The following is a 13252-nucleotide window of genomic DNA, read 5'->3' as shown; positions in this document are numbered from 1 at the left end:
GGGGAAGCATCAGTCAGAGGGCACTACCCACTGCAAATTAAATGCATAATTATATACAGTGTTTATCCTTGTTAGCTTTACTCCAGGGCTGCATGATTCCTCCAGATTGTTCCTGTGATGTTGTCAAAAAACAGGCTTTCAAATCTATTTACTACCCAGATAGTCTCCAAGCTGACACGCTTCCAGTTCATCTACCAAGTTCTTTGTCTCATTCTTCCCCAAAAGATTTTCAGGGGAGACTTGGAAAAAGAAGTTTGAATGAAACTGAAGCCTTTTTGGTTTTAAACTTTTAACATTGTTAATTTTCTTCTTCAGAAAGTTTCCAAAGATACAATTTGCCATTTGAACTCGAGTTGGAACTAATTTTTTTTTTTTGCAACCTTCTTACCATTTTTTTTAAAATGGCATTGAAAAAAAAGTGACTTTGGACTGTTCTTCACACTTTATGTTGGGAGTTAAAACCAACCCCTCTCCTAGGAAAATGAAATATTTTAGGATATACTAAAAAGGTAGAATATTTTCCCTAAAAAGAAAAGTAGAAACTTGGAGAGGCAGAAACTTAGCCACCCGCACCTTTGCTAATGGACTATTACTCTGGCCTAGGCCAGTCTATTTTACATAACAAAGATCTACTCCAGATAGAGCTATAATAGAAATTGTCCAAAGCCCTTTTATTACATCATCACCCAGCAAGGCTCAACCAAGCCTGGCACTCAGGACAGCCTACAGAGTTGCCCCTGCATGACCCCACGGGAGCCTGACAACCAATCAGAACAACAAGCTCAAATTCAAATCCCAACAGAGGGTATAAAATCCAGGGACTCTCTACATCTCTGCCCTTTTTCCTTCACCCAACATCTTGAAACATGTGGTCGTCTTTTTCACTTTGGAGTTCCAAGCCATGTGGTCCTGTCCTGTCCATCATTAAACCATCTTTCCAAACAGCCCTACATGTTTCCAGTGTCTTCCTCCCCCAACTTGGAACCCAGAAGGGTCATTTTTCCAACACTTACGACCGTTGTAGCATCACTTGAATCAAATTCAGATGCCTGGCAACTGACTCACATTTGTGACATGATCTCAGGTCATGTCATGCTAAGAAGGTTCTGTGACCTTCTAGCCAGCAAAGTCAGTGGGGGAAGCTACATTCACTTAAGTGAGATAGTTGTGAAGTTTTGCCTCATCTAAAACATATGAAGAACGGTTGCAGGTACTGGGCCTGGCTAGTCTTGTGAAGAGAAGAACCAGGGGAGACAGGAGGGCAGTCTTCCAAGATTTGAGGGGCTGCCCCAGGGAGGAGGAAGGGGGTCAAGCTATTTTCTAAGGCACCTGAAGGCCAGGCAAGGAATAATGGATGGAAACTGAACAAGGAGAGATTCAACCTGGAAATAAGGAGAAACTTTCTGACAATGAGAACAATCAACCCATGGAACAGAAGTTGCCTTCGGAAGTTGTGGGAGCTTCATCACTGGAGGCTTTCAAGAAGAGACTGGACTGCCATTTGTCAGAAATGGTGTAGGGTTTCCCGCTTGGGCAAGGGGGGGTTGGACTAGATGACCTACAAGACCCTATGACCTGCCTTGCCACATTTTAAAAGTGAAATACTGCAATGGTTAAGTGACTCACGACCATGTGACTGACTTAACCATTGCAGTATTTCACTTTTAAAATGTGGCAAGGCAGGTCATAAGATGGCACAAAACTCACTTCATAACTGTCTCAGTCAGCAACCCAAATGTTGAGGCTCCATTGTGGTCATGAGTCGAGGACTTAATGGACGTAACTCGCTTCTAATTTGCCCTCCTGGAAGATTTCGATTGCAAAGCCTGCCATGAGGATTTTTACCAGCAGCAGACAATTCAATTTAAATTTAAATGTAAATGCAAATTCTCGGTCATTGTTGTCTCATAGGTGCTTATTCAAAAGGCGACTGGATTGGAGTTTTTTTTTTTCCTCCTTGAGGAAGAATTTAATTCATTTACAATTAAATTAAGGATTTATTCAATGTAAATTTCTCTGTAGCCTGGCCAGATTGAAAAGAAATAATGCAAGTATTTAGACACTGCAATCCACTCTGAGATGCTTGAGGGTCCTCCCTCCGAGGCAGAGAGAGATAATATAACCCTAATTTCTAGGACTACATAAACAACTCCAAAGGATCATGGGTTTCATTTTCCTTGGGGCGGGGTAGGGTGGCTCAAATCCTGACAAAAGGAACCCGGAAACAGCGCTTCCCTTTTTTGCGCTTGAGCGAGTCTACTTTCTTGCTTCTAGAGGCACGGGAAAGAGGGCGGCCGGCGTGCGTGCGTGCCTACGTCACAGTTTCGTGCGTCATGAGGAGCGCGGCGATTGGCGACGCACGGATGGCAGGGACGTGCCCTGCTGGCTATATGAGCTCCGCGGAGGCGCCTCCTCGGCCTTTTTCCGCCTCGTTCTTCGCTCGCGCCGGGGGCTGCCGCCACTAGCGCTCTTCCACCCGACCTGCCGCCGCCGCCCGCCCGCCGCCTCAGCCATGATCATCTACCGCGACTGCATCAGCCGTGAGCCCGAATCCCCTTCGCGCCGCTTTTTTTTTCCTTCCCCCACCCTTTGAATCTTACGGGAGGGTGGGGGAAGGGGGGAGGAGGAGGCCCCCCCGCGGCGCCGAGTGCGCCTGCGCGGCCTGGCATTCCAAGCCGGGGAGCGCGCGCCGGACTCACCCTCGGACTGCGCCTGCGCTCCTCCGTCCTCGAGCGCTAGCGCCTAGGAAGGAAGGAAGGGAGGGGAAAAAAAGGAAGCCAGGGCCTTGTCGACGACCCCCTCACCCCCCGTACCCAGACGGCGCTCCATTGTCTGCGCATGTGTGTCGCCAAGGCGCCGGCCGGGCCGCCGCCCGCACTGCGCTTGCGCGAGAGGCGGAGGGGGGAAGATAGATGAGTGCGGCGGCGCGTCGAAGCCGCCGGCCGCCTCTAGAGGGCGACAAAGGCTTGGATAGTATGGGAGCTGTAGCCCCCTGTTGGCCGTGCGGGGTATTGCAGGCTGAAATATTTTTTTGATTTTTTTTCTCCCTCCATCTTTGGAGGTTTTAAAAGAAGAAATAGGACAACCATTTGTCTGGGAAGGGTGTAAGGTCTCCTGTTTAAGCTGGGGGATGGACTAGAGGCCCTCTAAGGATCCTTCCAACCCTATTCTGTGTTTCCAGGCTGTGGGATTTGGGGAAGGCCTGATTTTGGGGGGCGCCCTGGTGGTGATGGTGGGGTCTCCCTTTGACAGCCAAAGTTACCTGTGGGAACAGGTGGGGCCTACCTGGGTTTGAAGCTTCCCCTTTGCAACCTGCAGGGTTTTTTTAGAAGCTCTTAGGCTGCAAAAGTAACATCACTGATGATGGTAAAGGGTGAGTCTTGGGCCTGGCACGTGGGGGGAGCGTGACTCCCCCCACCTGGCAGATCCAGGGGGGGCGCTGATGACCTCTAAGGACCCTTCCAACCTTATCATTCTGTGCTTCTAGTTTTCTTGCGGGGGGGGAGAGTTTGGGCAAGGCCTGCTGTTGGGTGCTGCCTGGCTCCCAATTTGGCACCCTAGCAAAAATAATGGTGGTGGTGAGGGTCTCCCTTTGACTGACAGCCAAGGTGACCTATGGAAACGGGCCTACTTGGCTCTGGAGCTTCTCCTTTGCAACCGGCTGGCTTTTTTGGAAGCCCTTAGGCTGCAGAAGTAAAATGGTAGTAATGGTGGGTCCTCGTCCTGCCACGTGGTCAGGGAGCGTGGCTCCCACTGTTTGGCAGACCCAACGGGCTGGACTAGGAGACCTCCAAGGACCCTTCCAATCTTATCATTCTATGCTTTTCTCGCCCTCTGGGCTGTGGGAGTTTGGGGAAGGCGTGACTCCCCTGCCCTGTGGTTGTGGGAACCTGGGGGTGCGGTGGCTCCTGATGGGGGAAGAACAAAGGGGTGGGCGGGCTTCAAATCTGTTTCCCCTCCCCAAGGTAGGGGAGAACGGTGCAAGGTACCCACTTGCCAGGCTGCTGGTGGATATCGATGTGGGCCGAGTTTGGGAGAAGGTTGGTGGGCCAAGCTTTCTCTTTTCTTCCTCTTGCAGAAGATGAGATGTTCTCGGATATCTACAAAATCACAGAAGTTGCCAATGGCCTCTGCCTGGAAGTGGAAGGAAAGGTAGGTGAGAGAGCTGGGCCTCTGGTTGGCTGCATTGGGGCACAGCTAGTCCTCAACCTACGGCCACAATGGAGCCCCAAACCTGCATTGTTTAAATGAGAAAACCAATTAAGTGCATTTTGTCCCCATCTTACGTTCTTCCTTGCCTTCCTCCCTTGTTAAAAGTGAACCGCTGCCATTGTTAAATTAGTAACCTGGCTGTTGTGAATCTGGGTTCCCCCTTGACTGGTCGCAAAAGGGGATCCCAGGACACTGCCGCTGTCATAAGTGCGGGTCAGTGGCCAAGCATCCCAGTTTTGATCATGTGGCTGTGGGGATGCTACAGCGGTTATAAGTGTGAAAAATGGTGGCAAGTCACTTTTTTTTCAGTGCCATGGTAACTTTGGCCTGGCAAGTAGGCGGCTTCCTGGAATTACCATCTAATATATTTTAATTATTAGAACAAGAGGTGCTTTTGAAAGGAATTAAACCAAATTCTGGGTTGAATTTGAAGAGGATAAGCAGCTGTTCTGACCTAGGCTTCCCCAACAGCACGAAGCCGATTCCTCGTCCCGATAAAACCCCTTTTATTTAGTTTACAGTGAATTCCTCTCCAGCAAAGTCCCAGCCAACAGTCTTTCCAGAGATTTCCCAATTACCTTTATCAGGCTTGGAAAGTTGCCAGGCTGATACCTTTCAGATGCCACACTGTAGCAGACAATAATTAGCAAGACTGCAGGAACAAGATCTTCACCCAAATGAACTAATTGTCTCCCGCAAAACCCCAATCCCCTTTTGCTCCTCTTTTATTCCCTATGGGAGGCGCCATTCACCATCAACCTGAGCCTTTACTCCCAAGTCTGCCCTTGTCCCTCAGCTGTTCCCTTCTGGCAGCTCTGCACATGTGCACACGGAACAGGCTCCAGCTGTTCTTCTTCCCCACTGATCTCCGACGGCAGCTGATAACAGTCAGATGGCGCTTCCTCCATCTCTGCCTCCGACGCAGAACCTTCCCCAGACTTCAGGACTGGCCCTTGTTCTCCCGCAACCTCCTCACTGTCTGAATCTTCCACGGGCCACTGGTGGGCCACAACAGCAGCCTTTATGACCCGAATTATCCAGAACACACGTTTTCCGACTTGTTTGGATGAAACAAAGGGGTTTCTAACGGGATAGCTTGTTTCGCAATCCTTAATATATCCCTTGTCTTATTTTCAATCTCTCAGATGGTCAGCAGGAAAGAGGGTGAAATTGACGAAGCCCTGATTGGGGGAAACGCATCCGCTGAAGGCCCCGAAGGGGACTGCACAGAGGCCACCGTCATCACCGGGGTCGACATTGTCATGAATCACCACCTCCAGGAAACCTCTTTCACCAAGGAGTCTTACAAGAAATACATCAAGGACTACATGAAGTCGTAAGTGGGGCCTCCTCTAGAGGTCGAGTGAAGCGCGTCTGCCGTCCTTCCGAAAAGCTTGTCCCGAAAAGTGTTTTTTTTTTTATTTTCAGAAGGCAACTGGGACTTTCTCGTGTTTTTTTTTTTCATTGAAGACGTTTCGCTTCTCATCCAAGAAGCTGCTTCAGCTCGGACAGGATGGTGGGGAAAGGGAAGGATTGATACGCCTTGGAGACAGCTGGTCATTTGCATCCTTTTTAGAGGGTCCTTGAGGCCACTTGGAGGTTTATCTGTGTCTTCAGGGTTCACCCGAGTCCCTGTAGTCTGCATTTTTTTTTCCCCTTCTGGAGATCCATTCCTACTCCCACCCCATTCCAAGGGGGTTCATCCCAAATTGTGAAGCTAAAAGTCTGTGGAGAGTCTCCATCTTCCAGGCCATGGTTGTCCCAAAGGTGCTTTTTTCTTCAGGAGGCAAGTGGACTTTCTTGGTTTTTTTTTCCTTTTGAAGACGTTTCGCTTCTCATCCAAGAAGCTTCGTCAGCTCTGACTGGATGGTGGAGAATGGAAGGATTTCTATTCCTTGTAGACAGCTGGTCAGTTGCAGTCTTTTACAGAGTCCTTGAGGCCACTTGGAGGATTATCTGTGTCCTCAGGGTCCCCTGAGTAGTGTAAATGGGTATGGAGCCGCCTTGGAATTCCACAGTCCTTTTCAGCAGTTCCAAGAAGCCTCCACACCTATTTTTGTACCACTCAGGGGGCCATGAGGACACAGATAAACCCTCCAAGTGGCCTCAAAAAAATGTGCAAATGACCAGCAGGGAGTATCAATCCTTCCCCGCCATCCAGTCAGAGTTGATGAGAAGCAAAACATCTTCAAAGAAAAACAAGAAAGGCCAGTTGCCTCCTGGAAAAAGAAAAAAAAAAAAAGGCCCTGAGCATGTCTAGAGAGTTTTGGAAAGCGTGTAAAAGGCAGCCTGCCTGCCCTTCATGGATCGAACGGGCTGCTGTACACGCTGGCTGTATCGGATAAGTGGGATATCTATAATTTGTAGATCAGGTCAGATAAAAACAAAACAAAACCTTTGTTGCTGGTAGGTTTGGAGGTTTGGGTTAGGTGCAGGTATCCCTCGACGTAAGGACGACAATTTTGGAGCCCCAGCCTCGTTGCTAAGTGAGGCACTTAAGCGAGGCTCTCTCCGTTTTATTAGCTTTCTTGCCCCCCTCTCCGTGGTTAAGCGAGTCGCTGCATTTTGCATACAAGTGAATTAGTAACTCAGTTAAGTGAATCCATTGGCGTGGACGCTGGGGGAAAACATTGCAACCATCCTGAGTCCCTGCCAGTTGCTAAGCCTCTGAATTTTGATCACGTGACCACGGGGATGGCTGCAACGGTTGCTGAACGTGAAAAGCAATCCTAAGTCACTCGTTTCGATGCCCCTCTTAACTTCGAATGAATTGTTACAAGTCAAGTACTTACCTGTAGTTGCGCCTCAGGTAGTTAGGCAGGGAGGAAAGAGAGCAGGCCTTGCATCTATTCTAGTTAAGAATTTGCACTCCTGGCTTTATTAGTGATTATTCAGGCACCAGGATAGAGGGAGTGTTCACCCACAGCCGCAGCAAATTATGGCATAGATTCCATTGCACAAACAGCACAATTGTTTAATAAGACGCGTGTCGGTTCCATCACGTGTGCTTGATATCGCGGTCATTGCTGACATTCTCCGGCATGGCTCAGGCCGATAATTCTATGCCACTGCAGCTTTTGTGGCAGGGTGGATTTGATTTAAATCAAGTCGACTGAAGTCACCAGTTTAGAAAGGCCTCGATTTAAACTGAACTCCATTTTCAACCATAATTTTTAAAGAGCGACTGTCCTCTCCGCCGCAAAATTGTGTGAATGCATCGATGCGGTGCGTGTTAATCTCAGCTTGCAGAGCTTGGATTCATTGAGTGGGTTGATGAGACATGTAAATATTGCAGAATATATGGCCTTATGCTACATAAGCTAAGCTCCATTTCATCCCAAAGAAACTAAATTGTTAATGTCTCTTAAATAGACAACTATCCTTAGACAAGGTTTTTTTTTCTTCCAAAAGCATTTTATTAAAATAAAACGGGGAAAAGTGGCTACTCTATTTTCTTACCTTCATTTTTAAGTGCTCTGATTTTATTGTATTGCGAACAGTTGCTGGGCTGCATCCACAGTTTCGTTGTACTTGTACAATGACAATAAAGTTGTTCTAATTCTTCTAAAGTTCTTTTAAAAATAAAAACTGATTTTTTTTTAAAATTATCTATTTTTATTCACCCTGTTTTGTAGTCCTGCCTAGCAATTCTCTTGCTAAGGAAGGCCGCAGTGCATTGCAGCGTGATTTAACAAGTTCTTAAGTGAGTCACTGCAATTTAGAAGTGAATCATGCCGGTGTTTGAGAAATCTGACTCACGTCAGAAACTGACCAGGATGGTCGCAAATGTGGCTCGTGTGACCCAACATCATTGTAAACACATTTCCTGTTGCCGTAGTGTCTGAATTTTGATCGTAAGGGATGCTGTCAGTCACTGTAAATAGGAAGATCAGTCCTTTTGGTGCCAATCTAACTTTTAATAATGGTTAGGTAGAGGGCTGCCCATAGATATTTGCCACTATTGTAAAACTACCCATATACCGTTTCCCCCAAAATATGACCTACCCTGAAAGAAAGCCCTAGCTTGATTTTTAACGTGCGCCCAATATAAGCCCTACTCCCCAAAATAAGCCCTAATTAAGATCCCGCCCACTCCAGAGTGGACAGGTAAAAATTAAGCTAGGGTGGGGATGGAGGGTGGTGGAGCTGCCCTACTCCTTACCTTTGGACAGGTGTAGCCAGGCCTCGCACACCCTGACACCTGCCTTGCCGGCCCATTTCTTCTGCAGCCGGGAAGGCTTTTCTGAAGGCCTCTGGAGCTGGTAAGAAAGCTCTGGATCGATCCTGAAGCTGCAGAGGCCTTCAGGAAAGTCTTGCTGGCCGCAGAAGAACTTCCTGGGGGCCTCTGACAGCAAAAAGGACGCCGGGGACGACGCACACAAGTGAGGTTAGTCAGTGGGTGACGTCCCCTGAAAATAAGACCTGGTGCCCTTTTTTTGTGGCAAAAAATATATACGACAGGGTCTTATTTTGGGGGAAACATGGTATTGTTAAGTCCACTAATGTTGCTATAGTATAGCATTTGCTTTATCAAGTAATTTCTGTTGTGAGTTCTACTTGGGGGGAGGAGAAAAGGTGAATAAGTGTTGAAGAATTGTGGTTTTTTTTTCTTTCTTTCTCCAGAATCAAAGCCAGACTTGAGGAAACGAAGCCAGAGAGAGTAAAGCCTTTTATGACAGGGGCAGCTGAACAAGTAAAGCACATTCTTGGAAACTTCAAAAATTATCAGGTGGGTTTTAAAAAGGTTGGTTCTTACCCCTCCCCAAATAGATCAAGTCCTGGGTGACCCTAGCGTTAACCTGTAACTTGCTACAGACTGGAAAAACACAAGTTTGTTAAATATCTGGATTTTATTTTTAAATGGTTTGGTGGGGAGGTAGCTTTTTCCACTTGGAAGTCTGACCGAAGAGACCAATCTGGCCCCACTGTGTCTTAAAATATGAAACATGTCTGGAGATTTATTTCTGTATGGGGGTGTGGAATGTCTGAGCCAAGAGCCCAGCTTGTATTTTATCTTTCTAATGCAGCCCCCCCCACCCAACCTTTTGGACCTCAGGGACCACCAAACTCACAATTTTAAATCCTGCAGACACAGAGACCCCCTGGGAAAATCCCCCCAAAAGTCTGCAGGAAAATTCCCCGCCTCATTTTCCTACTGATCGATCGTTCTTTATTTGGGATTTGGGATTGCAGGATACCGTCTCCAGCTCTGTTCTCAGGGGGAGAGGGAGAGACTTTTGGCTTCATGCAAGGAAAACAGCAGAAGCTGCAGAAGTCTTTCTTTCTCTCCCCCAAACTCTGCCAGAAATGAGTCTTTTGCCGGCACAGCCTCTTGGAACAGGAGGCCTTGCAGGGTCCCCAAGACTCACTTCTGGCTGAGTTTAGGGGAGAGAAAGAAAGACTTCTGCTGCTTTCGTTGCGTGCAGCCAAAAGCAGAAGAAGAAAGAAGCGGAAAGAAGCAGCCCGGTGGCCAGGCCAGGTGCGTGGGGCAAATTCCCCCTGTCCACCCCTTCCCCCCTCCCCTCACTACCCCGTGTTGTTCTCAGTGCAAGCGATGCAAGCCTTGTGTTCCCGCGTAGCCTGGATTCATTGCTTTGGGGGGGACATTTCTCTGCGGACCACCCACATTTTCTCACGGACCACCAGTGGTATCCAGCCCACTGGTTGGCAGCCACTGTTTTAACGCTTTATTTCCTCCTCTAGTTTTTTGTAGGCGAGAATATGAATCCAGACGGCATGGTGGGGCTACTGGACTTCCGCGAAGATGGCGTGACCCCCTATATGATTTTCTTTAAGGATGGATTAGAGATGGAAAAATGCGTAAGTATGGATTGGCCGAGGCGGCCGAGTAAGGAACGCCTTGGCGGGCAGAAAAGAGCCGCTCGCGGCACGGAGGCTTCAGCCAAGTCACAGCCGTTAGAAGAGTAGCGGGGTTGTAACAACAGCCAGTTGGGGGTTTATAAGAAGTATCGGACCGTGATGGTGGACCTACGGCATGCGTGCCAGGGGTGGCAGGCAGAACCTTCTCTGGGCATGCATGCGATCACCAGTGCTGCTCTGGTTTCTGGCACGTAGAACTCTCTGGGCATGCACACTGGCCAGCTGGTCTTCGCGGGCGCTGAAGTGCACCCAGAAAACAGGCCAGTTTCAGAGAGAGAGAGAGGTAAATGAGAGAGACAAAGAAGAGGGAGAGACGGAGACAGATGAGAAAGAGACAGTCAATCAGAAAGAGACAGGAGAGAGAGGCAAACAGAGAGGGGGCAAACAGGAGAGAGAGAGGCAGAGAGAGACAGAGGTAAATGAGAGAGACAAAGAAGAGGGAGAGACAGACAGACAAATGGACAGGAGAGAGAGGCAAACAAGGGGCAAACAGACAGGAGAGAGATAGAGGCAGAAAGAGAGAGAGAGAGAGAGAGACAGGTAAATGAGAGAGACAAGAGGGAGAGACAGAGACAGACGAGAGAGACAGACAAATGGACAGGAGAGAGAGGCAAACAGACAGGAGAGAGATAGAGGCAGAAAGAGAGAGAGACAAACAGGAGAGAGAGAGACAGAAAGAGACAAATAGAAAGAGGGGAAAAAAAATCACTGGAAATACAACTAGGGAGTTGTATGCAGGGCTTAAAAAACTAGTAACGGTGAGTAAATAGAAAACACACACGTGCCCATTCTGCATAACTCGAGCGAGGCTCTTCCCTGACCAGGAGTGTGTCTGCACTGATGGCTTGGGGTGGATTCTGAGTAACGGGGAGGGTGTCCTTCCTTAAGGCCGAGCATCGCCTGATAGGCCGGGAGTGATGCCGTTTCCTCTCCGGCTTGCATTCCGATGCCAGAGTGACCCTCCCTGCGCTTTCTGTCTGCCCTGATTCCCGTAGCAGCTCAGATTGAATAAGGGAGAACATTTTAAGGCGGGGAAGAGAGGGGAATGAAATGCTGATGTTGGCTCAGAAAAAAACAAACTCAGGCTCCTAACTCTCCTTCGTTTCTCGACAGTAACAAGAATTCAAAACCATTCCGAATCATTTTTGTCATCATAATTGGCTGCTGCTCTTTATTCATCGACACAAAACATCATGACTCAACATATGTCTGGAAAAAAACAAAAACAAAAAAACTGGACTGATTGATATCACTTTGAGCTTTAATTTGATTTATTTTGACACCCCCTGAATTAATTGAAGTGTGGAGAGGCATTGTTGTTGTTTTTTTAAAGAAAAACGAGAAAAAACAAAACAAAACTTGTCTTGTAGGCTGTCTAAAAATAAAAACAAAAACAAAAAAACTTCATTTAAAACCCAGCCTAGGTAATGCCTCTTGGTTTAATGTGTTAAGAGCGGGCTTCTTGTAGCTGTTGCGCATCCGTAGAGTGTGGCCTCCTTAGCGGTTGCGTCTCCAGATCCCAGGACCTCGAAACTGGAAGTTCAATTGGCTACTCCTGAACTACTTTATTTTTTTAGACACTTGTTGGGGTAAAAAAGAGGAAAAAAAAAAACTTCTAACAAAGAAGGCAGCTTGGTTTTCAGAAGCGGACTTTCGACATCTTTTAACAACTCCACAATAACTACTCGGAGGACAAACCCCAGGAGAGGCCTGGATGTGTGGTGTGGCTTTGCACGTTAAACTCAAGCGTTTCACCAGTGAAAGGAGCAAGAGATGGCAATATTATTATTATTATTTTTCCCCAACAAACCTATCCTGATTGAGCAGAGAGTGGGAAGAGAATTCTTGGTTGCGGAAACGAGAATATTTGGGCAAAGAACCGACACATTCTCGAGGCATTGCTTGCGTGTTGTAATACGAAATAACTGTAATTTAAATACATAAGTATAATACCAATTTAATCACAGGTTATTAACTCTGCTGTGTGGTGTATCAATTCCAGCCTGGAGCCCTTAAGTTGGTAGTTTGACTTGGGTAAGCTTGAGCCATGGATCAAAGGGGAGGGAATGGCTTTACACACTAAGCACTGTGTCCTTCCTGTTTGACTTGTGCAAAGTTCGAAGTCCTGGAGTTGCGTTTATTCCCCCCCCTCACGCCACCCCCAGGTAGTTAACTTGCAATTGTGGAAGTGGCGGTACGGATCCATATAACATTAGTTGAGAATGATTATGCCTGGTTTATTAGACCCAGTTATTTCCACCAGGGTTCTGGGCAATCTCGCTAATTCTACATGTTCTGAATTGTCCATAATAATAATAATAATAATAATAATAATAATAAGTAGGCAGGGATTATTTCGCTTCAAAGGAGAGGGGGCAGTCTTTGCTCTCCGTATGGAAGGAAAGGGGGTGCCTGCAACAGAGACGCTTGAGATGACAAACTAGGAAATGGAAGTCAACAAAAAACAGGTTTGCGGCATCTGTAGGGAAGGGGAGCCACAACAGGACTTAAGTCTTGAGTGCTTATTTTGCAAGTTCACTTGCACGAAGGACTTGTTGCCTGGTGCTTCTGGTAAGCGGAAATGCTCAAAAACTTCAAAACGTTTCCCATTCCATCAAAACTTCTGGGTAAAAAAACCAGGCTAGAGAGATTGTCTTTCAACCACAACTAACGAGAGCGGTTTTCAGCTCGGCACCCGTAGTAAACTCTACATAGGTTTAAGGGTGACCGAGCCCAGATTGAGTTGCTGTTGGATTCTCTGCATCCAGGAGAATTGTTAAAGGCAGGCAGACGCGATAAAAAGATAATTCGCAAACGAAAGTGCCTTATTTTAAGGGAATGGCAGTTTGAATTGCTGGTTGAATCAATTTTACTTTTTGCTATGGCCACCTTTTGCTATAAAGCTTAACCATTGGTTGATGGGGGGATAGATTAGAGAGTAGGTGGTGGATAGTAGGTAGATCAATTGATGGATCAATAAAGGATCGATGATAGGTGCATCCTTATTTAAATCTATTCAATATGGAAGTCAAGCTATTACAAAAGTGTATTAGGTAGGAGATATAGGTAGATCAATTGATAGGTGCATCCCTATTTAAATCTTAAATATTCAAGTCAAGCTATTAAAAAGTGTATTTTCGGTGTTTCTGAGGGGAATTGC

At 47.1% G+C, this 13252-nt stretch overlaps 1 protein-coding gene and 1 non-coding gene across 2 annotated transcripts; both read left to right on the top strand.

The window, feature by feature from the left end:
- Positions 1–2418: 2418 nt before the first annotated feature.
- Positions 2419–12067, top strand: TPT1 (tumor protein, translationally-controlled 1). The gene is made up of 6 exons (XM_026705363.2): positions 2419–2540; positions 4079–4152; positions 5358–5548; positions 8836–8941; positions 9916–10032; positions 11206–12067. Exons 1-6 carry the CDS (start codon positions 2513–2515, stop codon positions 11206–11208), a joined length of 519 nt encoding a protein of 172 aa, XP_026561148.1. The 5' UTR covers positions 2419–2512; the 3' UTR covers positions 11209–12067.
- LOC113439508 (small nucleolar RNA SNORA31) lies at positions 10984–11116 on the top strand. The gene has a single exon (XR_003374573.1). It is a non-coding gene; the product is annotated as a small nucleolar RNA SNORA31 (small nucleolar RNA).
- Positions 12068–13252: the final 1185 nt, after the last annotated feature.

The sequence above is a fragment of the Pseudonaja textilis genome, chromosome 8 (assembly GCF_049901715.1).
Source record: "Pseudonaja textilis isolate UNSWEBS1 chromosome 8, rPseTex1.2, whole genome shotgun sequence".
Classification (NCBI taxonomy): domain Eukaryota; kingdom Metazoa; phylum Chordata; class Lepidosauria; order Squamata; family Elapidae; genus Pseudonaja; species Pseudonaja textilis.
The sequence above is the reverse complement of the archived record's forward strand: the minus strand, read 5'-3'. Positions and strand labels throughout refer to the sequence as shown.